Consider the following 27,183-nt stretch of genomic DNA (forward strand, 5'->3'; position numbering starts at 1 on the left):
AAGAAACATTGATAATAGAAGTAAATTAGAAAGTTACTTAAAATTGCATGCTCTATCTGAATCATGAAAGAAAAAATTGGGTTCAGTGTCCCTTTAAGTGACATTAAAGTTAAAGGGACATTAAACCCCAAATTTTTCATTCATGATTCAGTTAGAGAATACAATTTTAAACAACTTTCTAATTTACTTCTATTATCTAATTTGCTTCATTCTCTTGATATTCTTTCCTGAAAAGCATATCTAGATAGGCTCAGTAGCTGCTGATTGGTGGCTGCACATAGATGCCTCGTGTGATTGGCTGACCCATGTACATTGCTATTTCTTCAACAAAGGATATGTAAAGAATGAAGCAAATTAGATAATAGAAGTAAATTGGAAAGTTGTTTAAAATTGTATTCTCTGTCTGAATCATGAAAGAAAATTTTAGGGTTTAATGTCCCTTTAAAATTAAACATACATGATTCAAATAAAACAACTTTAAAATGGACTATTATCTAATTTGCTTTTTTCTTTTGGTATCCTTTGTTGAAAAGCATATCTAGGTAGGATCAGGAGCAGCAATGTACTACTGACAGCTAGCTGCTGATTGGTGGCTGCATTGCTGCTCCTTTAACAAAGGATACCAAGAGAATTAAGCAAATTTAAGAATAGAATGAAGTTAGAAAGCTGTTTACAATTGTACACTTTCACTTATACTCTACTTAGTTATCCACAAAATTAAGGATGGTAGAATGTTACTGCTGAATACTTTATTGATAAATGTATATTTTTTTTCATAAACCAGACATAATAACTCTGTTTTCATGCAAGAGTTTTGGGAAAGAGAGAAGGAGATAGAAATATCTAAGAAATCTCACAAGTACTATGAAGCACTTGTCTTAATTCTCTAAATGCAGTTTTAGAAAAGGGGTGTTCCCTGCATTTAAAGGGACATGAAACCCATTTTTCTCCCTTCTCAATATAGACAGAACATGCAATTTTAAACAGCTTTCCAATTTACTTCTATTATCAAATCTGCTTCATTCTCTTAGTATCATTTGCTAAAGGAGCAACAGTGCATTACTGGGAGCTAGCTAAACATATCTAGTCAGCCAATGACAAGAGACAAATGTGTGTAGCCACCAATCACCAGCTTTTTCCCACTAGTGCAGTATATATACATAGTCTTTTTCAACAAAGGATACCAAGAGAATAAAGTAAATTTGAAAATAGAAGTAAATTTAAAAGGGTCTTAAAATAACATGATCTAACTGAATCATGAAAGTTTAAGTTTGACTTTCTTATCCTTTTAAAGGGACATAATACTCATATGCTAAATCACTTGAAACTGATGCAGTATAACTGTAAAAAGCTGACAGGAAAATATCACCTGAGCATCTCTATGTAAAAAAGGAAGATATTTTACCTCACAAGCTCCTCAGCTCAGCAGAGTAAGTTCTGTGTAAAAAGTTAGACTTCACCTGCTCCCAGCTGCAGGTAAAAAAAATAAAAATAATGAAGAAATGAAGAGCAGCCAATCAGCATCAGCAGTGCTGAGGTCATGAACTCTTACTGTGATCTCATGAGATTTGACTTAACTCTCATGAGATTTCATAGTAAGCTTCCTTTACCTGATTGGTGAAATAATATGAGAGTTCACGAGGCTCATCCTTTCAGCTGTCCCAGGACAGACACACTAAAATGCTGCTTAGAAATCCTTTACAATGGGAGATGGCTACTGAGGAACTTTTGAGGTAAAATATCTTTCTTTTTTACATAGAGATGTTCAGGAGATATTTTCTAGTCAGTGTTTTTACAGCTATGCTGCATCACTTTAAAGTGTTTAAACATTTGGGTATTATGGCCCTTTAAGTTTGTGGAGGTGATTCATACATTACAAAAACAAAAAATTATAAATTTAAAAATCGTATAAAACAAATAAATAATATCTTGAAATAAAAATATGCATTAAACTATTTTGTTTTTAATTTCATTTAAAAGTGTAAGCAAATTCTTTGTCAAAAATTGTGTTTTATGGAAAAATTTAAATTTGTTTTGAAATTACACAGGAAAAAAACAATTTAAGGTGCACAGTAGACATCATAAAAAACTGCACTGCACATGCAAAAAAAACATTGTGAATTTCATATTTATAATACAAAATTCAAATAGTATTATTTTCTTTATTGTAAAATGAGTTTTTCCACCTCTGCTAGTGGTTGCTGAAATTTCTCTGCCAGGTCTGGCGTATTCTCTAAACATTTTCTCCCTGCAGATCTTGCAAACAAAAAAGTGGCAGGATAGTGTCTAAATTACGCAAAACACCTTATCACCCTAATAGAAAAACCCATGCATATGAAAATAGAGGTGATTGTAAAATACTGTACTCTGAAAACAGTGACATGAAACCCCCGCAAAAAAAAAAAATATTTCTTGATTCAGATAGAGAATACAATTTTAAACAACTTTGCAATTTATTTAATTCTCTTGGTATTCTTTGTTGAAGCAGCAATGCACTACTGGGAGCTACTTAATGCAATGGGTAAGCCAATACGATGAAGCATATATATGCAGCCACCAATCAGCAGCTCCTGAGCTTACCTAGTTATGCTTTTCAACAAAGGATATCAAGTGAACAAAACAAATTAGATAATAAAATTAAATTGGAAAGTTGTTTTAAATCACAAACTCTGTCTAAATCATGAAAGAAAAAAAAATGGGGTTTGTGTCCCTTTACATTTTAAAGTGCACCCCCTGCTCCCTGCTAGCTTCGCTTTCCCTAGAAAAGTTTTCCTTTCCAGCGAGCTCCATTAATTTCTAAGGGAGACATCTCCAGACCTTTTTTTTCCCTTTATAAAATTCCATAAGAACAGCCACTTTGAGAAGAAAGGAAGGAATTCAACATGCAACTTAAAGGGACAGTCTACACCTTAGTCATCTTAAAGTCTTACCTTACCTGCAAATAGTTTCCTGCACCCCTTTCTTTATCATTCAGCAGAAATGGTAAAAATGTTATATTAAAATAAATATTATGTCTTGCCAGTTTGAAATGGCTACCAAGCTCCACCCACCGATGACATCAAGATCTGGGCTGCATCTATGCACTCTGCTGAATAGCATTGACAGTCTGTTGAATCCAACTAGTGAGCTTTTTATGATTGGAAGCCATATGCAGCCCAGATCGTGATGTCATCAGTGGGTGGAGCTTGGTGGCCATTTCAAACTGGCCAGAAACAATATTCATTTCAAAATAACTGTTTTACCGTTCCTGCTGCATGATATAGAAAGCAGTGCAGGAGGCTATTTGTAGTTTAATCTAAGGTAAGACTTTAAGATGACTAAGGTGTAGAATGTCCCTTTAATCATACATTTTAATTAGTGCAACAAGAAGTGTAAATTTATTGGGCCAAGTTACTTTTCAATAGGCTTAATGACTATTATGTAAATAAATCTAGCAAGCTACCCTAATATATGCAATAAGATAGCATGAATATATATATATATATATATATATATATATATATATATATATATATATATATATATATATATATATATATATACCTATGATAAAGCAAACATCATTCTCTGGCACAGTACAATGTAGTCCATGCTCAAGATATCAATGAATTGTATCACTGTCAGAAAAAGTGAATAATTTATTGACCCATCCTCTCTAAATTAAATGAAATACATTTGTATATTTGTGTAACAAAATACTTTATGTGATTTGGTGTTTAACAGTTACATTCTGTGTATCTCTAAGTAGAAACGTGAGACTGTACATGCACGCGCATCTACTACCGTGATATGTGTTATATATAAGGAAACAAGCGTATGCTAAACATTACAGTAAAACGCACACACAAGCTGCATATGTATATTACACAACGCACAGGGTATGGGACTTTCGTGCTAATTACACGTCTCTTACATACTGAGTGAAGCAACAAATTACTAAACATGAATTCACCTAAATGTATCTTTTCCGTTACCCTTAATAAAACGTCACTATTTTAAATATAATAACCCAGCTCGCAAATGCAACAACTGGGGCCTCATTTCCTCACAATATTTTAAATATTCTGATGATAAAAATGCAATAACCCTCCATCAGTTAAACCTTTAGTTGTCAGATGCGGCTACAAGGCATTGAATCTCCCTGGTATCTAAGAGGTTAACGTGATACATTCATAAACAGATAATTTACTACTTCTAGAATAAAATATATGACTGAAATGTCACAAGTGGAATTTCCATTTGATCCACAGTGGTTCAAGTTGTTTGCCAGTCTGCGTCCCACATAGACATGTCAGGCCCTAACATCTGTCAGCATCCACAGCAGGGTACATGCACTGCAGCAGCATCCCTTACCGAGCACACCTGCAGCGGACGGCTGTGTGGGGCTTGCTGAGCTGACTGTGTCAGAGAGATGTGCTGCTGGGCTGTAAATGAGCCTCCCTTTCTCTCAATAGGTTTTCTAAGGGAAGGCCCCTCCCCATTAGTTCCATATTATATTAACTAATGCACTGCCTAAGCATCTGCTATAAATGACTTTACCCACGTAGCCCAATTGTGCCTAATATAACACATTCGCACTGTATCATGATAAAGCATTTTGTTTTAGTTACATATCCTAGTTCGCGTCTATTTTGTTAAATTCGTGATGTACTTTTTTTGAGAGCACTTCCACATATCCTAAGTTATGAGGTTACATTTGATCATATGAATTCAGTGCAAACTGCAAAGAGACAGTAATGTACCTCCACAAAAGTTGTGTGTTCTGTACCTGTCGGTATAAAATATCATATACAGGTAGTCCTCAGTTTACGCCGGGGTTAGGTTCCAGAAGGAATGGTTGTAAATCGAAACCGTTGTAAAAAACCCAGTTTATAATGTAAGTCAATGGGAAGTGAGGGAGTTAGGTTCCAGGCCCCTCTCAAAATTGTCATAAGTAACACCTAATACATTATTTTTAAAGCTTTGAAATGAAGACTTTAAATGCTAAACAGCATTATAAACCTAATAAAATAATCACACAACAGAGAATATGTAATTAAACTAAGTTAAATTAACAAAAACATTTGCTAAACAGCATTATAAACCTAATACAATAATCACACAACACAGACTTCACTTGCATTTTTCTGCAAACAGTTCTTTCTATGCATTCCAATCTGGACTGATTTATAGACAGGAAGATCTTGTTCCTTTGAAATCTGCTCGATAGCTCAGGTCTGGTTAAACTGATTTATTTCAGCTTGTTTGGCTTTGCTGCAACACAAGCGGACAGCTCCACCTACTGGCTATTTTTTAAACGCACTGCTTCTCAATGCTTTTCAATAGCAGTCACATGACTGGAAAAAAAGGTTGTTATTCTGAAACGGTGTAAATTGAACCGTTGTAAAACGAGGGCCACCTGTATATAACTGCTCCTCCTAAATATATATGATACAGCACTTCCACGTTAACTTTGTCCAATGAAATATTTATTTTATTAAAAACGTACTCAAATATTTTGTCTGCTTTTTTCCCCTGTAACAAACAAAAAAATATTTTATTTTTATTTATCTTTCTCATGGGAAAAATGCACCTGTTTTCTCAATGACATAAGCAAACGGTATTCACAAAAAAAGCAGTTGCCTTCAGCTATATATTTTTTGATACATTTGTTTAGGATATGTCACACTAGTTCTAAATTATCCAACATAATAAGCGCTTTTTATTCTTCCTTTCTGACAGTTTGGTTTGCATAGCACACAACTAACTGATAGTGCTTTTCTCGATAGAAAACGCACAATATCACATGCATGATGCATCACAATCTAGTATAAATAAAACTTGCGTATGCTCTTGCCCTATCATACACAGGCTAAGCAACTCATTGATGAGAAACTGAGCTAGGAAGTTCCTGGATGATGGTTGCCAATAGAGATAATGACGTCGACGGTCTTAAGCGGCCATTTTGTTTGCGGGCAACGGAGACGTTGAAAAGGTATTTTATTTTGTTCGCCCTGACAGCCATTAAATGAAAATATTAATTCAGTGCTTTAGGTTAAACGTATATACACTAGTTACTTTGAATACAATAATACATTTGAAACTAAGGATAAATTATTAAAAAAATGGGTACAGTGTGACTTTCCCCATAATAAAGATGTCTGTCAGGGCTTCACCTTGTCACGTGTAGGTCAGACTCTGGGAGTGCCGGGTGTCTTAAATTAATCCCTCTACCATAGGCATTTGTATACCACGTCACTTCCGGTGACGTTTTATCAGCTGGTGGAGGTTTGTGGCGCTCACTGCGCATGCGCTAGAGGCCCAAACTCCTTACATCAGCTGATGCGAAGATTCAAAGAATGATGTGGCACGCGCACGTTACTGGTTACAAAATCCCAATGAACGTGTTTGTTCATTGGATTTTGTAACCAGAAAGGGTCGCACAATATGTACACCGCGGTCAACTGTTACTAGTAAATACACACACCATGTACTAGTGACAATTTTCACATATTCACTGTTCATATATATATATATATATATATATATATATATATATATATATATATATAGTGTTATATATATATATATATATATAACACTATATATATATATATATACTATATATATATATATATATATATACTATATATAAATATATATATATACTATATATTCATATATCTTCATATATTATATATATAACACTATATAACAATGTCAGTACCGTTTCTGGTTACAAAATCCAATGACACGCCGCTTGTTCATTGGGATTTTGTAACCAGTAACGTGCGCGTGCCACATAATTCCTCATCAGCTGTTGTAAGGAGTTTGGGCCTCTAGCGCATGCGCAGTGAGCGCCACAAGCCTCCACCAGCTGACAAAGTGACGAGGTATACACATTCCTACGGGTAGAGGCATAACTTTAGAACACCTGCTGGATTGTTCTGTTCTTTTATCATGATCATTCTGCGCTTCTCTTTGCAAACCTTCCGCAGGTACATTGCATGCTATGCATGGGACATTACATAGCACACACTATTCAATGAAATTGTCTCTACAGAACATCACTTAATACATCACCATTGAAACTAATCTAGCACTGGCTGTCTGCTAGTTACTGTTGCATGTATTTCGCTTGAACTCACATAACCGACAATGCAGTTTGTTCTTTGTGTGTTATTAACCATGTCATGATATTTATTAATATGTTGAAGCTTATAGTAAAGTTTTTGACTTCCGTTTAAAAATCCTGCACGTGAAAAATTACATAATTTATAATCCATGATAAGTTTTTGCTGAATGAATGAAATATACATTAGTGATTGCACCATGCACGAATGCACTCTATATCTGACAGCTGTTAATACACGCATGCGCGCAATCCATCACCCATTGTATTTTGTTGCAGAATTTGTACAACTAGTATTTACTATTAACATTCTAATTAGGTGATTTAATCCGTGTAATTAATATTTTTAGGGTTGCTTTGTATTTTATTTTAATTTCAAACAAAATGGGCATTATGTCTATAAATGTTTAATTAATACATTTCCATACAATAAAGGCAGAAGAGCACACTGTCACAACAGTAATATATATATATATATATATATATATATATATATATATATATATATTTTAATTGATTATTTATTATAGAAAAAAAATACAAAACACCAAATGCTAAAGGAGGAATAATCACCCAATAAATTGAAAATGTAAAACATTTACCATAAGGTTCATCATAATGCAGACATAGTAAATATTCTAAAAAGAAAATAATGAAGTAAAGTTTTTATCCTCCAGAAAGCACATTAAATCCCTTCATCACTAAAAGCAGTACAATGTAACATATTTACTGCTAAATTACTTTCTTTTTCCAGGAGCACCTCTTAAATTGTTTTCTTTACAAGGGCATACAAGTTAAAATGAAAGAGAATGTACTTTTAAGACACTTTGTTAAAATTCACATCTGTTAACAAATGTACTTTGTTCTCTTAGTATCTATCCTTTGTTGAAAGTATATGTACTTGTCAGCCTCAGCAATGAACTACTGGGAGCTAGCTGGTAATTGGTGGTTCGGCAAAATTCAGGTAGTTTGGAACACAGCCCTTAATCACGTCAACATGAATAAGGGCTGATTGTAGGCTGAAACGTTGTCTACTGGACATAGCTTTGACCCTGCCATGTTTGAATAAAGGTCCCTTTTAAAGATATTCGGTGGCTGGAACTCAACTTTTATTTCAATTGGTGGTTAGGCTCATTAGTCTCTTGTCATTGGCTCAGCAGATGTGTTCAGCTAGCTCCCAGTAGTGCATTGCTGCTCTGGAACGGATTTTAACTATGAGCTTAATCCCTTTACAGGGGTTAAACATATTATCAATTTTTCCAAATCAAAGATTTTTATTGACATTTTTATATTTGACAACATAAGCAAACATAATGTGTATACAAAAAAACATTGTATTGAAGCTAGGAATCTAAAGGATGTCATAATGTATACATTTAAGAATAAACTAGTTGTAGAAGATCATATTAACTGAAGATAAAATCAAAATAACACTAATTCTTATATATATGAAAGACCCCTGCTTTACTTTGTAGACCTGCAACAAAATGAGTGACATCCTCAGTGTAAAATACACATAAATAACAGTCTAGATCTAAGGTGAATTATAGGTCTGCAAAAAAAAACAAATACACAGTAATGAAACCTCTTTTTTTCCTAGCAATGATCCTCAAGTGCTTAAAGGGACAGTCAAGTCCAAAAAAAACTTTCATAATTTAAAAAGGGCATGTAATTTTAAACAACTTTCCAATTTACTTTTATCACCAATTTTGCTTTGTTCTCTTGGTATTCTTAGTTGAAAGCTAAGTCTAGGAAGTTCATATGCTAATTATTTAGACCTTGGAGACTGCCTCTAATCTGAATGCATTTTGACCACTAGAGGGCAAAAGTTCTTGTGTTTTATATAGATAACATTGAGCTCATGCACGTGTAGTTACAATGGAGCCAGCACTGATTGGCTAAAAGGCAAGTCTGTCAAAAGAAATAAAATAAGGGGGCAGTTTGCAGAGGTTTAGATACAAGATAATCACAGAGGTAAAAAGTGTATTTCTATAACAGTGTTGGTTATTGCGAAACTGGGGAATGGGTAATAAAGGGATTATCTTTCTTTTTAAACAACAACAATTCTGGTGTTGATTGTCCCTTTAAAGGACCAGTAAATACAGTAGATTTGCATAATCAACAAATGCATGATAATAAAGCAATACAATAGCACTTACTCTGAACTTCAAATGAGTAGTAGATTTTTTTTCTAACAAATGTCAAAGTAATGTATATTTCCTCTCCCCCTGTACCATGTGACAGCCATCAGCCAATCAGAAATGCATATACGTATATGCTGGTGACTCAAAAAAGTGTAAATATAAAAGACTGTGCACTTTTTTTTTAATGGAAGTAAATTGCAAAGTTGGACCTGTCAAGGCTAATGATGCAGGAAAGAGGAATTATACTAACGAGAGTGGCCACTTTTGGGCCTTAGCGTAAATAGATATCATGGATAATATAAAATGATATATCATAACAATGAATTGCAAAAGGTAGATATCTGGAACCTCCATTTTAAATAATTTGCTTAATAAAATTCCTCATTTCACACAAAAGGTAACTCTTGTACCCAAAAAGGCTTATATATTATAGTAGAGGAAAATTAGCATTTCTTTCATGTAATTAACAAGAGTCCATGAGCTAGTGACGTATGGGATATACATTCCTACCAGGAGGGGCAAAGTTTCCCAAACCTTAAAATGCCTATAAATACACCCCTCACCACACCCACAAATCAGCTTTGAAATATTATGTTGAAGCTACTAAATCTTTCCGAAAGACTTCTAGTCTATTTGTCATCTTTTCTGGTTCTAGAAAAGGCCAGAAAGCTTCTGCCATTTCTTTGGCATCCTGGTTGAAATCTTTAATTCATCTTGCCTATGTTAAATCGGGTAAGACTCCGCCTCAGAGGATTACAGCTCATTCTACTAGGTCAGTTTCTACTTCCTGGGCGTTTAGGAATGAAGCTTCAGTTGATCAGATTTGCAAAGCAGCGACTTGGTCTTCTTTGCATACTTTTACTAAATTCTACCATTTTGATGTATTTTCTTCTTCTGAAGCAGTTTTTGGTAGAAAGGTACTTCAGGCAGTGGTTTCGGTTTGAATCTTCTGCTTATGTTTTTCATTAAACTTTATTTTGGGTGTGGATTATTATTTTCAGCAGGAATTGGCTGTCTTTATTTTATCCCTCCCTCTCTAGTGACTCTTGTGTGGAAAGATCCACATCTTGGGTATTCATTATCCCATACGTCACTAGCTCATGGACTCTTGTTAATTACATGAAAGAAAACATAATTTATGTAAGAACTTACCTGATAAATTCATTTCTTTCATATTAACAAGAGTCCATGAGGCCCACCCTTTTTTGTGGTGGTTATGATTTTTTTGTATAAAGCACAATTATTCCAATTCCTTATTTTATATGCTTCGCACTTTTTTCTTATCACCCCACTTCTTGGCTATTCGTTAAACTGATTTGTGGGTGTGGTGAGGGGTGTATTTATAGGCATTTTAAGGTTTGGGAAACTTTGCCCCTCCTGGTAGGAATGTATATCCCATACGTCACTAGCTCATGGACTCTTGTTAATATGAAAGAAATGAATTTATCAGGTAAGTTCTTACATAAATTATGTTTTTAAGTGGTCACTTTTGGACCTAGCATTTTTAATGAAACTAGCAACTGAAATAAGAAATGTTTTTAGCAATAGGAGATGTGAGTATATAGTATAATGGTATAAGTAATGTATAACCTTATACAGGGAGTGCAGAATTATTAGGCAAATGAGTATTTTGACCACATCATCCTCTTTATGCATGTTGTCTTACTCCAATTAAGCATATTAGGTGATGTGCATCTCTGTAATGAGAAGGGGTGTGGTCTAATGACATCAACACCCTATATCAGGTGTGCATAATTATTAGGCAACTTCCTTTCCTTTGGCAAAATGGGTCAAAAGAAGGACTTGACAGGCTCAGAAAAGTCAAAAATAGTGAGATATCTTGCAGAGGGATGCAGCACTCTTAAAATTGCAAAGCTTCTGAAGCGTGATCATCGAACAATCAAGCGTTTCATTCAAAATAGTCAACAGGGTCGCAAGAAGCGTGTGGAAAAACCAAGGCGCAAAATAACTGCCCATGAACTGAGAAAAGTCAAGCGTGCAGCTGCCAAGATGCCACTTGCCACCAGTTTGGCCATATTTCAGAGCTGCAACATCACTGGAGTGCCCAAAAGCACAAGGTGTGCAATACTCAGAGACATGGCCAAGGTAAGAAAGGCTGAAAGACGACCACCACTGAACAAGACACACAAGCTGAAACGTCAAGACTGGGCCAAGAAATATCTCAAGACTGATTTTTCTAAGGTTTTATTGACTGATGAAATGAGAGTGAGTCTTGATGGGCCAGATGGATGGGCCCGTGGCTGGATTGGTAAAGGGCAGAGAGCTCCAGTCCGACTCAGACGCCAGCAAGGTGGAGGTGGAGTACTGGTTTGGGCTGGTATCATCAAAGATGAGCTTGTGGGGCCTTTTCGGGTTGAGGATGGAGTTAAGCTCAACTCCCAGTCCTACTGCCAGTTTCTGGAAGACACCTTCTTCAAGCAGTGGTACAGGAAGAAGTCTGCATCCTTCAAGAAAAACATGATTTTCATGCAGGACAATGCTCCATCACACGCGTCCAAGTACTCCACAGCGTGGCTGGCAAGAAAGGGTATAAAAGAAGAAAATCTAATGACATGGCCTCCTTGTTCACCTGATCTGAACCCCATTGAGAACCTGTGGTCCATCATCAAATGTGAGATTTACAAGGAGGGAAAACAGTACACCTCTCTGAACAGTGTCTGGGAGGCTGTGGTTGCTGCTGCACGCAATGTTGATGGTGAACAGATCAAAACACTGACAGAATCCATGGATGGCAGGCTTTTGAGTGTCCTTGCAAAGAAAGGTGGCTATATTGGTCACTGATTTGTTTTTGTTTTGTTTTTGAATGTCAGAAATGTATATTTGTGAATGTTGAGATGTTATATTGGTTTCACTGGTAAAAATAAATAATTGAAATGGGTATATATTTGTTTTTTGTTAAGTTGCCTAATAATTATGCACAGTAATAGTCACCTGCACACACAGATATCCCCCTAAAATAGCTATAACTAAAAACAAACTAAAAACTACTTCCAAAACTATTCAGCTTTGATATTAATGAGTTTTTTGGGTTCATTGAGAACATGGTTGTTGTTCAATAATAAAATTAATCCTCAAAAATACAACTTGCCTAATAATTTTGCACTCCCTGTATTATGGAGATAACAATTTAGGTTATACTGATGACAACAAAGTAATATCATAAGGTTTTTGTATACTTAATAGCTGATAAACATTTAGTGATCTGGGACCATAGCATATTGAACATGAAGAACAAAGGAAATAAAGCTATACATATATAGTATAAAATAGTATTGAACATATAGTTAATAAACAAACTAGCAACTGTAAGTGTTAATGAGAGGGTACAGTAACACACATACAATGCTGAAATATAAACAAATACAGTCGTATGCAAAAGTTTAGGCACCCCTGACAATTTCCATGATTTACATTTATAAATAATTGGGTGTTTGGATCAGCAATTTCATTTTACACTATCAAATAACTGAAGGACACAGTAATATTTCAGTAGTGAAATGAGATTTATTGGACTAACAGAAAATGTGCAATATGCATCAAAATGAAATTAGACAGGTGCATACATTTGGGCACCCTTGTCATTTTATTGATTTGAATACCTGTAACTACCTAGCACTGATTAATTGGAACACACAATTGGTTTGGTGAGCCTTGAACTTCATAGACAGATGCATCCGATCATGAGAAAAGGTATTTAAGGTGGCCAATTGCAAGTTGTTCTCTTTGACTCTCTTATGAAGCGTGGCAACACGGGGGCCTCAAAACAACTCTCAAATGACCAGAAAACAAAGATTGTTCAACATTATGGTTTAGGGGAAGGCTACAAAAAGCTATCACATAGATTTAAGCTGTCAGTGTCCACTGTGAGGAACATAGTGAGGAAATGGAAGACCACAGGCACAGTCTTGTTAAGGCCAGAAGTAAAATATCGGAGAGGCAAAGTCAAAGGATGGTGAGAACTGTCAAAAACAGCCCACAGACCACCTCCAAAGATCTACAACATCATCTTGCTGCAGATGGTGTCACTGTGCATCGTTCAACAATTCAGCGTATGGGAGAGTGATGCGGAAGAAGCCTTTTCTGCACACACGCCACAAACAGAGTCGCTTGAGGTATGCAAATGCACATTTGGACAAGCCAGCTTCATTTTGGAAGAAGGTGCTGTGGACTGATGAAACAAAGATTGAGTTATTTGGTCATATCAAGGGGCATTATGCATGGCGGCAAAAGAACACAGCGTTCCAAGACAAACATCCAATTTGGTGGATGTTCCATCATGCTGTGGGGCTGTGTGGCCAGTGCCGGTACTGGAAATCTTGTTAAAGTTGAGGGTCGCATGGATTCCACTCAATATCAGCAGATACTTGAGAATAATGTGGAGGAATCAGTCACAAAGTTGAAGTTACGCCGGAGCTGGATATTTCAACAAGACAACGACCCAAAACACTGCTCAAAATCTACTCTGGCATTTATGCAGCAGAACAAGTACAATGTTTTGAAATGGAAATTCCAGTCCCCAGACCTGAATATCATTGAAAATCTGTGGGCTGATTTGAAGTGGGCTGTCCATGCTCGGCAACCATCAAACCTAACTGAACTGGAGATGTTTTGCAAGGAGGAATGGTCCAAAATACCTTCATCCAGAATCCAGACACTCATTACAGGCTATAGGAAGTGTCTAGAGGCTGTTATTTTTGCTAAAGGATGTTCTACTAAATATTATTGCGATATTTCTGTTGGGGTGCCCAAATTTATGCACCTGTCTAATTTTGTTTTGATGCATATTACACATTTTCTGTTAATCCAATAAACCTCATTTCACTACTGAAATATTACTGTGTCCTTCAGTTATTTGATAGATCAAAAGGAAATTGCTGATCCAAACACCCAATTATTTATAAATGAAAATCATAGAAATTGTCAGGGGTCCCATATACTGAGGACAAAGTGTTGCCGGTGGAAGACAGTTATTGACCCAACCATAAATGAAGATATAATATAAGCATCTAGAGTATAGGTCCCATAAAATTAATCAGCGGCTGATAATGTAACTGTTGACTAACCCTTAAGAGGACACTGTGATGCGTGTGGGATGTTGAATCATAAATAAAATGATTACATCTCCTGTATATTGAGGACATAATGGAAACAATGAGGGATTATAGAAGTAAAGGGTGAGAGGCATGCCAAAAATAAACCTAATTAAAGTTAATGTTGTCCAAGGGCTACTCTTAGACTAGCTGTGACTACTGAGAACAGGGATTTAAAAGTTTTTTTTGGGTATAATAGTAATAGCTAATTGTTGTAATGGAGTAGGAGGGAATTCTTGGTAAGCAAGAGAGGGGTAGATATATGTATCTTAATAAAAAGATCTATGCAGAAATTTGATAGAAATAATTTCAGGTGCATTCCACTGTCAAAACATTACAAGACATAAAACTTAAAAATACGAGTATAACAGAATCATATGCAAGATACATAACTGGGTTTAGATTGTGTATACTTGCACACTCTAGGAGATTCTAGGTTGCCACTTCATATTTAACCTATGCCACAATTTGAAATCAGAGAGTCTAAGCTCCTCCATATGCTCCGGACATCTGCAAAAGTCCAACTCCTCACTAGATTTATTAACTGCTGCGTACAATCAGTAGGCTCAGTAGCTCTCAAAAATGTTCTGACATACCAGAACTTTAGAGTCATGGGGTGCTCGGAAAGAGGGTATAGATATCCCGGCATCGGTGTCGCCACATACTGAGGCTTCTTGCTACATCTCAGTCCCCCGTCGACCGGCCGCATCGCCGGAGGATGTTGACTCAGCTTTTCCAAAATAGGAGTGTTGAAGCAAAGATAGGAGCCCCGTGGATAGTCTGGGTAGATATCGTGTAGCAGTGACTCTCTGTCATCGTCCGGTAGTGTGGCTGTTATAGGTCTTGTAGTTATGCTAAGGTCGGTGTTGACTTGTATGTCCCATTCTCTTCCAAGGAGTTGCCCCTTCCTGCTCTCAAACTCTCCGTAAGGGAGGTAAACTGATCCGCCATCTTGCATGATATCTGTTTCAGCAATACTAATATGTCTGTCTCCATGGTAGTATAAGGCATACTTCTAATCTCCAGGCCCCTGTTAACGATGTTGTCTGCTATATGGGAGTGTAGCTATTTGTTGTTTCTTCAAAATCATGCTTGGAGGATCAATTTTCTAAAGAGTTTCTTGATTCCTCAGACAAAGGTCACTTATTTGGGTTTCCAAATAGACTCAGTGTCCATGACTCTTTCTCTAACAGAAAAGAGACAAATAAAATTAGTTTCAGCTTGTTTGAACCTTTAGTCTCTATCATACCTTTCAGTGACGAGTACGATCGGGTTGATTGACACCCCCCTGCTAGTGGCCGATTGGCCGCGAGTCAGCAGGGGGCAGCGTTGCACCAGCAGCTCTTGTGAGCTGCTGGTGCAATGCTGAATACGGCGAGTGTATTGCTTGCCGTATTCAGCGAGGTCTGGGGACCTGATCCGTACTGTCGGATCAGGTCCGCCAGACTTTCATAAATAGGGGCCATAGTAACGCTATAACAAACTGTCAAATATTTTTTGTAAAATATCCTCAGTTTAATCCTACGTCTTATGCTTAAAGGGACATGAAACCCAACATTTTTCTTTTGTGAGTCAGATATACCATACATATTTTTTTTTTTACCTTTTATTTATATCCAATAGAGGGTACAGAAAAAACAAAAAAACTTTTTTCTGCCTCGCAGGGCAGATAATACATCACAAGATTTCCTGTCTTACAGAGCATTGGACAAGCTGCTAAATCACAAATAACATACGGCTAGATTACAAGTTTTGCATTCAGCTCTTTTACTGCACATTAAATCCTTAATCTTAAAAATAATAAAAAATCCTAAAACTAAGCCTCAAATAGGTACTCACCATTCCTGAAGTCCGGCAGAGAAGGTCTTCTTCCAGGAGGCTCCGTCATCTTCTTTCTTCATCCTGTGCGAAGGCAGAGCAGAGGTGCGGAGCGGTCTTCCCCCGATGCGCGGATCCGGAGTGGCGGATCCGGAGCGGCGGTTCTCAGTGGCGGTGATCCTCGGCGGCGTGGAGGCTCCTCTTCATCCGATGTCTGTCGCACACTGAAAATTGAATGCATGGTACCGCATTCAATTTGGGGTACCTTGCATTCCTAAAGGCTGAAATTTTGAAATCAGTCAATAGGATTAGAGCTACTGAAATCCTATTGGATGTTCAAATCAACCAATTAGATTTCAGTAGCTCTCATCCTTTTGTCTGATTTCAAAATTTCAGCCAATAGAAATGCAAGGTACCCCAATAAATATGGTGTACCTTGCATTCAATCTTCAGTGTGCGATAGACGATCACATGAAGAGGAGCCTCCATGCCGCCGAGGATCGCCACTGAGGACCGCCGCTGAGGATCTGTGCATCGGGGAAGCCAGCTCTGCACCTCTGCTCCACGCCGCCTTTGCTCCGGATGAAGATAGAAGATGATGGAGCCGCCTGGAAGAAGACCTTCTCCTCTGGACTTGAGGAACGGTGAGTACCTATTTGGGGCTTAGCTTTAGGATTTTTTTTATTTTTAAGATTAGGGATTTAATGGGCTGTAAAAGAGCTGAATGCCTTTTTAAGGGCAGTGAAAGAGCCGAATGCCCTTTTAAGGGGAATGCCCATACAAATGCCCCTTTAGGGGCAATGGGTAGTTTAGGTTTTTTTAGTGTTAGTTTTTTTTATTTTGGGGAGTTTGGTGGGTGGGGTTTTTTTACTAATAATTGGTAATTTGTTGATTTTTTATTTTTATAGGGGTATTAGTTTAGGTTTATTTTTTTTATTTTGGATAGCTTTGTTTATTTTTTTTCTGTAATTTTACATTTTTTTTTATTTTTTGTAATTTTAGCTTTGAGGGTTGTAGTTTTTTTTTAAATAGACTGCCCTCTGGGCAGGCTTATCGTGTGTATATAATAATTGAAAAGGTATTTATTGTGGGAAAAAACATGAAACCGAAATCTTAGATTTCCCCAATAGCCACATGTTTCCCTCAGGAGTAAGAATACATCTCTCCCTACAATTGTCCTAATTTCTGTATTCTGATCTCTCCCCGACTTATCTATTCTAGTGGATTGTAATAAACTCAAAATGTTATTCCTCATAAGATGTTTAAAGGGACATAAATGCATTTCACTAGTGAAAATAATTATTTTTGCAATATACTTGCTTTAGCAAAAAAGCTACTAGGAAAAGATATTCTTGTTTTGGTTTAAGCTTTATCTGTGCATGTGCACATAAAACATATCTAAATATGCTCCTTGCTCTATTTTATTTTAACAGTGTGTCTGTTCAGAGAGCGGACAGTCACTCATATCATGTAAACGGAGTCATCACAAGCACAATACAAGGAACCTACAGCTCTCTGAGCAGCCACACCGTTCAAAAGGCTCTGACACAAATACATTTGTGATATCCTGTGTTTTTTTATAGCACGTGTATTTAATCTCCTACCTTTCATTTATACAATTTTTTCTACTTTCGGTTTTTAATTGCAGATTTCGGAGTACCAATAATTTCTTAAAAATGACATTAGGATCAGAAGTTTCTGTAGGGATCAGAAACATTTCATCAAACACAGTCAGTAACAGAAACCTGCTGCAATGGGACCTGTTACCAGAGCAAATTCAGGAGAGGACTGAAGACCTCATTGTAAAGGCAAAGCAGGTTTATGATGCAGTTGGTTCTCTTAAAGTTGAGGAAGTCTCCTATGAGAATACTGTGAAGGCTTTATCAGACCTGGAGTTAGAATATGCAGGTAATACTAATCTATATAGTAAGGAGAAAGCACTATTGTCTGAATATATCTTGCCGTTTTTGCTGTATTTGGGGGAAATACTGTTAAAATGTATGTTACATTGTGCATTGGCTTTCAATCGATCTTAAAAAAATCAATGCATTTGTCCATAACCCATAAACAGAAGGCCCTTTAATGAAAAATGTGTGTGCTAAAAATTTTTAGTTGGTTCATTTCTGTGGTTAAAACCATTACTCTAAAGGCGGGAAAGGCTTCAAAACGTTCTAATTTACGCTTTTCAATAAATATTTAGCAATGCCCTGGCTAGTTGATTGATCCTGGTGTCACCCAATAGGTATGAATGTATGTAAGCTTCACTTTTGTTCTCTGCCAATCAAATAAATGAATAAATATTTTTTTGTGCTGCGGAATGTAGCAGTATCACTAGCTACTACTTTAACTTTATTTAAGTTTAAAGGGACAGTAAACATTCAAACTAATGATATATAATTCTGCACATAGTGCAGAATTATATAGCATTATCTTAGCGGTACCTTTATACATCTATACATCTAAAGCATTTCCTGATTTTGTTATCCCAAAGTTGGACTCTGCTCAAGGTTCTACTGAGCAGGTCTTGTTTTTCAAATGCGCTTCGTGGGATCGCTGTCTAGTCATAGCTCGCCTGATCGTACTATTGAAGTGACTGTAGCATGCTTCTGCTTCCAGATCAGAACGGAAGCAAGCTGCATTCACTTCAATTGCGCAATCGAGCGGTCTGTGACTAGACATCACGCCCATGAAGCGCATTTGAAAAACAAGACTTGCTCAGTAGAACCTTGAGTGGAGCCAAGTTTGGGATAAAAAATTTAGGAAATGCTTTAGATGTATAGATGTATAAAGGTGCCACTAAGATAATGTTAAAAATTTCTGCACTATGCGCAGAATTATATAACATTATTTTGTATGTTTACTGTCCCTTTTAAGCTGCTGTTCCGCTGCTCCTATGCCGTCTTAAAGCTATTTCCTATAGGAAATAAAGGAAAAATACATTTTCATTACCAAACAAATTCCAAACCACCCCCCCCTTAATGAATATCTGATGAAATTATTTGTCTTTGCACAATGATGATGAACTTGTGTCATTCAGTACTATGATTATGTTATTCCTTGGTTATTTTCAGGGGTTCTCAGACATAATGCAGATGGACATTTGTCCGTCAGACATACTGTATGTCCAAGATATATAAATTAAAGAAAAAAAGATACCTTACAACAGCACTCTTAGTCCAATGTACTTTTTACTTACTTATAATAGTTTACATTCACAATAAACTACCTACTGTGCACAGTGAACACAAAGCTAATTATGGAAAAAAATTATAAACAGATAAGTAAATACAATTTCCTGTCTATGGCTTATACACACCATAACAAAAGAAAAGAAAGGGGATGGGTAAAACAATAAGGAACACACACTCCTGTTTGCGATATCTTAGCAGCAAGTTAAAAAATAAACAGCATGAGTTCAAAAGATACTTATCATAAGCTGTTAACTTGAGACCGTATGTAACTGCAGTCCGTGTAAATCTTGAAACAGCTAACAATGTGTGCCATGTGAATCCACGTATTTGTAATCCATATATGGTACAGTCACACAGGCCTTTGACAGGGTAACTTATCCGATTCAAAAGCGGTAGTGATCCTGGAAGGAGCTCCTACAGACACACATGGCCGAAGACCGGGATATCCCAGTACACGCAAGCCGTGGTGTAAACCAGTGTCTCCGTTCTGACACCTTCTCCTTCTACACTCACTCACTTCCTGCTTGGCCGGAAACCGTTGTGTGAGATACTCCTGCTGCAACCGCAAAGTGCGTCTTTCCTTGTGATGCTCAGAATCAAAATGAGCTATGCCGACGTATGTTTCACCAATGATTAGGCTTCATCCGGGCTAGTGTATAGTGTGGTTTGACTTTGTCCTCTTTTAAGGCTATACAGTGTGTAACTGCCTCTGAAATTAAGGCTGGTGAATATAGGTTCCTATATCAACAATTTGTTATATATTTACAATATTTTAACCCATTCTTACTCTTCTGTTTTATTGACAACAAGTTGTAACATTTTTAAAGCATCATAATAAATACTTTAACCCATTGTTGCTAACTAATAGCTATATGTTTGATGCATGTAATTTTTGGCAAACATGGTTCTCTTAAAGCGACAGTGATATACTTATCCTGAACTCTGATTTAGTTAACATTGTAATTATAGGAAGTGACCCAAATTATTATCTTCATTAAGGCCATGGGGAGTAAGGGTTCCTAAGTTGAAGATCCACTTTCACGTTGTAGCAATATTTTATCTATATTGCCGCCTCTAATTCCCAAACTGACTTTGTCAATGCCAATAATTCTAAAACTGCTAGGAGATGAGTTATGGTATTCTGTAAAGTGTCTTGCCACACTCGAAGTAGTCACATTATGTTCAATGTCTCTTATATGTTCTAGGGTGCGGTCACGGAGGGCCCTTGTGGTTTTACCCACATAGTACAGGGGACAATTACATTTAGCTAGGTAAACCAATCCTTCCGTCCTACATGTAATCTTAGAATGGATCCTGTAAACTTTGCCTTTACCATCAGAGAAGAAACGTATTCTCTCTATATGGTTACAAGCTTTACATTGTTTGCATGGATAACAGCCTGGTTCTATACTTGTTCTATTCAACCAATTAAAGTTAGTTTGTGGTCGAATGAAATGGCTATGAACCAGGTTGTCACGTAGATTAGGTGCCCTACGTGCTGTCATGAGTAGTTGGTTGGTAAGAATTTGATTTAATTTGGTATCGGTTTGGAGAATATGCCAATACCTCTGCATTATTTTCCGTAAGTCCTCCCAATTCTCATTGTACCTTGTTATAAATCTTATTGTCCCTTGTTGTCCTACCTTATTGTTAGATTTATTTACCGAAACACTGAAAATGCTTCCTTCTTGAGACTGATCACATTGGCGTTGATATGCTTGACTGATCAGTTTTTTTGAATACCCTCTATCCCTGAATCGTTTAGTCAACTCTCTAGACTCTTCAATAAAGTCTTCAATAGTCGTACAATTCCTTCGAGCCCGAAAGAATTGTGACACCGGAATACCTCTAACTTGATGCTTTGGATGGAAACTGTCGGCTCTTAATATACTGTTAGTAGAGGTTATTTTTCGATTAACTTTTGTTACCAAAGTACCTTCATGTGCTGTAACAGTTACATCCAAAAAATTAATTGTCTTAGGATCACAAGTAAGAGTGAACCTAAGATTAAATGTCTCATTATTTAGAGATTCAGCAAAAGACCTCAATTGTTGTGCCGTGCCCCTCCACAGGAGGAACACGTCGTCTATGTAGCGAAGCCACATAGAGACGTGGTCACTCACTGTGGCTGAGTCTAGCACTTAGATATTCTCCTAGAATCCCAGATCGAGGCACGCATATGAGGGCGCAAATTTCGCCCCCATAGCCGTGCCCCTTATCTGGAGAAAATATGTATCATCAAATACGAAGAGGTTGTTCGTTAATGCAAATTCCAGTAGGTCACAGATAAAATCTGTATGTCTCTGAAAAGAGCTTCCCCTTTGCTGCAAAAAGAATTGTGTAGCCTGTAATCCCTTGGTATGGCGAATACTGGAATACAACGACTCAACATCAATTGTTGCCAGAATCATATCCTCTTCAATATTGATGCCACTAATCTTCCTTAAAAAGTCTGGTGTGTCCTGTACATAAGTTATCAAATATAGGACAAACGGTTTAAGGAAGTGGTCAATTTATTGTCCTATACCTTCCAAAGGTCCATCAATACCTGCTATAATCGGTCTTCCAGGGGGGTATTTACACCCCTCTTTGTGGACCTTCGGAATGGTGTAGAAAGTTGGAATCTGGATTGTTTGGAAGTAAAAAGTCAAATTCATATTTAGAAATTATATTATTCATTAGACCAAATTCCAAAATAGTTCTTAATTTTGATAGGATGAGGTTAATGGGGTTATCCTGAAGTCGCTTATACTGTGCTCTATCATTAAGCTGTCTGTAGCATTCTTCTTTGTATCTGGAAGTATCTTGTAGTACTAGAGATCTTTGCATAAGGTTATTATATGGCTATGCAATAATTGTTGTTGTTATAATTTATTTGTAAAGCACAGCCAAAATCTGTAGCTCAGAGTACATGAGTATGGTAACATAATGGCACTGAATCAAGGTAAAAAGAATACAGAAGATACATAAAACTGACTAAACCAAACAAATACAAAGATGAGGAGGACCCTGCTCCAAAAAGCTAACACTCTACAAGTAGAAGAAAAATGACATTTGTCTTTTAAATACTTTGGTACCTTAAAAAATACACAGTCTAAACGAATAAATGGCTGATGACAGTCACATGATTAATATGTATCAGTGCAATAGAACATGACTCTTTTATAATTTTCTTCCCATGGAGTTGTTTACCTCAGCTTGTAGATGTACAGAATGATATAAAATGAGCACAAGGTTAGTAGGGGATTAAGAGGATTTATCATATTCTATCATTTGATAATTATCGTCATGTTAATGGCTGTAATGAGCTGTTTTCAGTGTCTACGCCATTTTCATTGTTTTATCTTTTTTGTTTTTTTTAATTGAAATTCAGACACAACGACACATTTAAAGAGCCATTTTTCAACTATCAAATTCAATACCTAAAATGACTTGATAAACCCAGAACAACACTTCTCAAATTATTAAAGAGTACCCCAAAACGTTTGCAAATGTAGCAATAGTTTTGCACATGGACAAAACAAACTAAAATTACCTGCTTCTGTATTGGGTGACATTATGAAGCAACATCACTAATCAGGTACAAATGCTACCTTCCTAATCATTTACAGTTAAAAAATTAAAAAACCTTTTTACACGGATAAAAAAATAGCACAAACACACATGCCCACTATACTGATAATGCCCCTGTTCAAATCCCTTAGAGACATACATACATATATCTATGGTTTTGGGGCACAACAGGTTAAATGCACACCGTCACCTGTTAGTATCACTACATGTCTCTAGTTAGTATCACTACATGTCACTATTTAGTATCACTACATGTCACTAGTTAGTATCACTACACGTCACTAGTTAGTATCACTACAGGTCACTAGTTAGTATCACTACACGTCACCTGTTAGTATCGCTACATGTCACTAGCTAGTATCACTACAGGTCACTAGTTAATATCACTACACGTCACCTGTTAGTATCACTACACGTCACCTGTTAGTATCACTACATGTCACTAGTTAGTATCACTATACTTCACCTGTTAGTATCACTACACGTCACTAGTTAGTATCACTACAGGTCACTAGTTAGTATCACTACACGTCACCTGTTAGTATCACTACATGTTACTAGCTAGTATCACTACAGGTCACTAGTTAATATCACTACACGTCACCTCTTAGTATCACTACACGTCACCTGTTAGTATCACTACACCTCACTAGTTAGTATCACTACACGTCACCTGTTAGTATCACTACACGTCACCTGTTAGTATCACTACACGTCACTAGTTAGTATCACTACACAACGCCTGTTAGAATCACTACACGTCACCTGTTAGTATCACTACACGTCACTAGTTAGTATCACTACAGGTCACTAGTTAGTATCACTACACGTCACCTGTTAGTATCACTACATGTCACTAGCTAGTATCACTACAGGTCACTAGTTAATATCACTACACGTCACCTGTTAGTATCACTACACTTCACTAGTTAGTATCACTACACCTCGCCTGTTAGTATCACTACACCTCGCCTGTTAGTATCACTACACGTCGTCAAAGGGGAAGAGTAGGCAGGCACATCTCCAAACCGCAAGTGTTGAAAAACAGTATAACACTTTATTGGAAACAAAAAATTAAAAAATACATGCAGACAGGCAATATAGGTAACAGACAGTCTAACATGTTTCACTCCTCTGTGGGCGCTTACTCATACACTGAAGTCTGTGTCTAAACTCAAAGCCTTTATTGGAAAATGAGGCAATCAGATTTAACCACCTCATGTCCAAAAAGGAAAAAATTGTTGGAGTAAAAACAAAATTTATGCTTACCTGATACATTTCTTTCTCTTGTGGTGTATCCAGTCCACGGGTTCATCCATTACTTGTGGGATATTCTCCTTCCCAACAGGAAGCTGCAAGAGGACACCCACAGCAGAGCTGTCTATATAGCTCCTCCCCTAACTGCCACCCCCAGTCATTTGACCGAAGACGAGCAAGAAAAAGGAGAAACTATAGGGTGCAGTGGTGACTGTAGTTTAAAAATAAAAAACACCTGCCTTAAAGTGACAGGGCAGGCCGTGGACTGGATACACCACAAGAGAAAGAAATTTATCAGGTAAGCATAAAGTTTGTTTTCTCTTGTAAGGTGTATCCAGTCCATGGGTTCATCCATTACTTGTGGGATACCAATACCAAAGCTTTAGGACACGGATGAAGGGAGGGACAAGGCAGGCACTTAAACGGAAGGCACCACTGCCTGCAAGACCTTTTTTCCGAAGATAGCCTCCGAGGAAGCAAAAGTATCGAATTTGTAGAATTTAGAAAAAGTATGAAGCGAAGACCAAGTCGCCGCCTTACAAATCTGTTCAACAGAGGCCTCATGTTTAAAAGCCCATGTGGAAGCTACCGCTCTAGTAGAATGAGCTGTAATTCTTTGAGGAGGCTGCTGGCCAGCAGTCTCATAAGCTAAACGGATTATGCTTCTCAGCCAAAAAGAAAGAGAAGTTGCCGAAGCCTTTTGGCCTCTCTTCTTTCCAGAGTAGACGACAAACAATGCAGATGTTTGACGAAAATCCTTCGTAGCTTGCAAATAAAACTTTAAAGCACGAACCATGTCAAGATTGTGTAACAGACGTTCCTTCTTTGAAGAAGGATTAGGACACAGTGACGGAACAACAATTTTCTGATTGATATTCCTATTAGATACTACCTTAGGAAGAAACCCAGGTTTGGTATGCAAAACTACCTTATCTGCATGGAAGATCAGATAAGGGGAATCACACTGCAAGGCAGATAACTCTGAAACTCTTCGAGCCGAAGAGATAGCTACTAAAAACAGAACTTTCCAAGATAAATGCTTGATATCTATGGAATGCAAGGGTTCAAACGGAACCCCTTGAAGAACTTTAAGAACTAAATTTAAACTCCATGGCGGAGCAACAGGTTTAACCACAGGCCTGATTCTAACCAAAGCCTGACAAAACGCCTGAACATCTGGAACATCAGCCAGGCGCTTGTGCAAAAGAATAGACAGAGCAGAAATCTGTCCCTTTAAGGAACTAGCCAATAATCCCTTTTCCAATCCTTCTTGGAGAAAAGATAGTATCCTAGGAATCCTGACCTTACTCCACGAGTAACCCTTGGATTCACACCAATGAAGATATTTACACCATATCTTATGATAGATTTTCCTGGTGACAGGCTTTCGAGCCTGAATCAAGGTATCAATGACCGACTCTGAGAAACCACGTTTTGATAAAATCAAGCGTTCAATCTCCAAGCAGTCAGACGCAGAGAAATTAGATTTGGATGTTTGAATGGACCTTGGAGTAGAAGGTCCTGCCTCAGCGGCAGAGTCCATGGTGGAGAGGATGACATGTCCACCAGATCTGCATACCAAGTCCTGTGTGGCCACACAGGCGCTATCAAAATCACTGAAGCTCTCTCCTGCTTGATCTTGGCAATCAGACGAGGGAGAAGAGGAAACTGTGGAAACACATAAGCCAGGTTGAAGGACCAGGGCACTGCTAGAGCATCTATCAGCGCTGCCTGGGGATCCCTTGACCTGGACCCGTAACAAGGAAGCTTGGCGTTCTGACGAGACGCCATTAGATCCAGTTCTGGTTTGCCCCAAAGTTGAATCAGCTGGGCAAATACCTCCGGATGGAGCTCCCACTCCCCCGGATGAAAAGTCTGCCGACTTAGAAAATCCGCCTCCCAGTTCTCTACTCCTGGGATATGGATAACTGAGAGATGGCAAGAGTGAACCTTTGCCCATAGAATTATCTTGGAAACCTCCATCATTGCCAGGGGACTCCTTGTTCCCCCCTGATGGTTGATATAGGCTACAGTCATGATATTGTCCGACTGAAATCTGATGAACTTGGCCGCAGATAGTTGAGGCCAAGCCTGAAGAGCATTGAATATCGCTCTTAGTTCCAGAATGTTTATCGGAAGGAGGGCTTCCTCCTGAGTCCACGAACCCTGAGCCTTCAGGGAGTTCCAGACTGCGCCCCAGCCCAGAAGGCTGGCATCTGTCGTCACTATAGTCCACTCTGGCCTGCGGAAACTCATTCCCCTGGACAGATGGACCCGAGATAACCACCAGAGAAGAGAATCCCTGGTCTCTTGATCCAGATTTAACAGAGGAGACAAATCTGTGTAGTCCACTTTCCACTGGTTGAGCATGCAAAGTTGCAGTGGTCTGAGATGTAGGCGGGCAAACGGAACTATGTCCATTGCCGCTACCATTAGGCCGATCATTTCCATACGCTGAGCCACTGATGGCCGAGAAGTGGAATGAAGAGCACGGCAAGAAGTTAGAAGTTTTGATATCCTGACTTCTGTCAGAGAAATTTTCATTTCTACTGAATCTATCAGAGTTCCTAGGAAGGAAACTCTTGTGAGAGGAGAGCGAGAACTCTTTTCTATGTTCACTTTCCACCCGTGAGACCTCAGAAAGGTTAGAACAATGTTCGTATGGGACTTGGCGATTTGAAAAGTCGACGCCTGAATCAGAATGTGTGTAAGGGACTAAAGCAACATTGCACCCACTTGCAAATGGATGATTTACCCCTTAGGCCCCAAACTGGATTTAAAAACGTTAAAAAACGTTACAAGACAGTTAAGCATGCTGCCACAGCTCTGCTGAGGCTCCTACCTGCCCTCAAGTACGATTTTGTGCAGAAATAAACCCCTTATAATGGTCCTCAGGTGCCAGAGGACTCCTCTAGGGAAGCTGGATTAGAGCGCTAAAATAGGCCCCTCCCACCATGTACTGGATGCCAGAGGGGCCT

General features: G+C 37.7%; 2 protein-coding genes across 2 annotated transcripts in view; one reads left to right on the forward strand and one right to left on the reverse strand.

Moving 5' to 3' along the window:
- SGTB (small glutamine rich tetratricopeptide repeat co-chaperone beta) overlaps positions 1–27,183 on the reverse strand; it is a 300,564-nt gene that overhangs the window by 189,431 nt on the left and 83,950 nt on the right. The gene's annotated exons all lie outside the window — the stretch shown is intronic.
- Positions 6,919–27,183, forward strand: part of NLN (neurolysin) — a 322,838-nt gene continuing 302,573 nt past the window's right edge. Inside the window, 2 exon segments of the mRNA XM_053701341.1 lie at positions 6,919–6,977; positions 17,833–18,092. Coding sequence (XP_053557316.1) covers positions 6,940–6,977; positions 17,833–18,092 — 298 coding nt within the window. The 5' untranslated portion in view covers positions 6,919–6,939.

The sequence above is a fragment of the Bombina bombina genome, chromosome 2 (genome assembly GCF_027579735.1).
Source record: "Bombina bombina isolate aBomBom1 chromosome 2, aBomBom1.pri, whole genome shotgun sequence".
Classification (NCBI taxonomy): domain Eukaryota; kingdom Metazoa; phylum Chordata; class Amphibia; order Anura; family Bombinatoridae; genus Bombina; species Bombina bombina.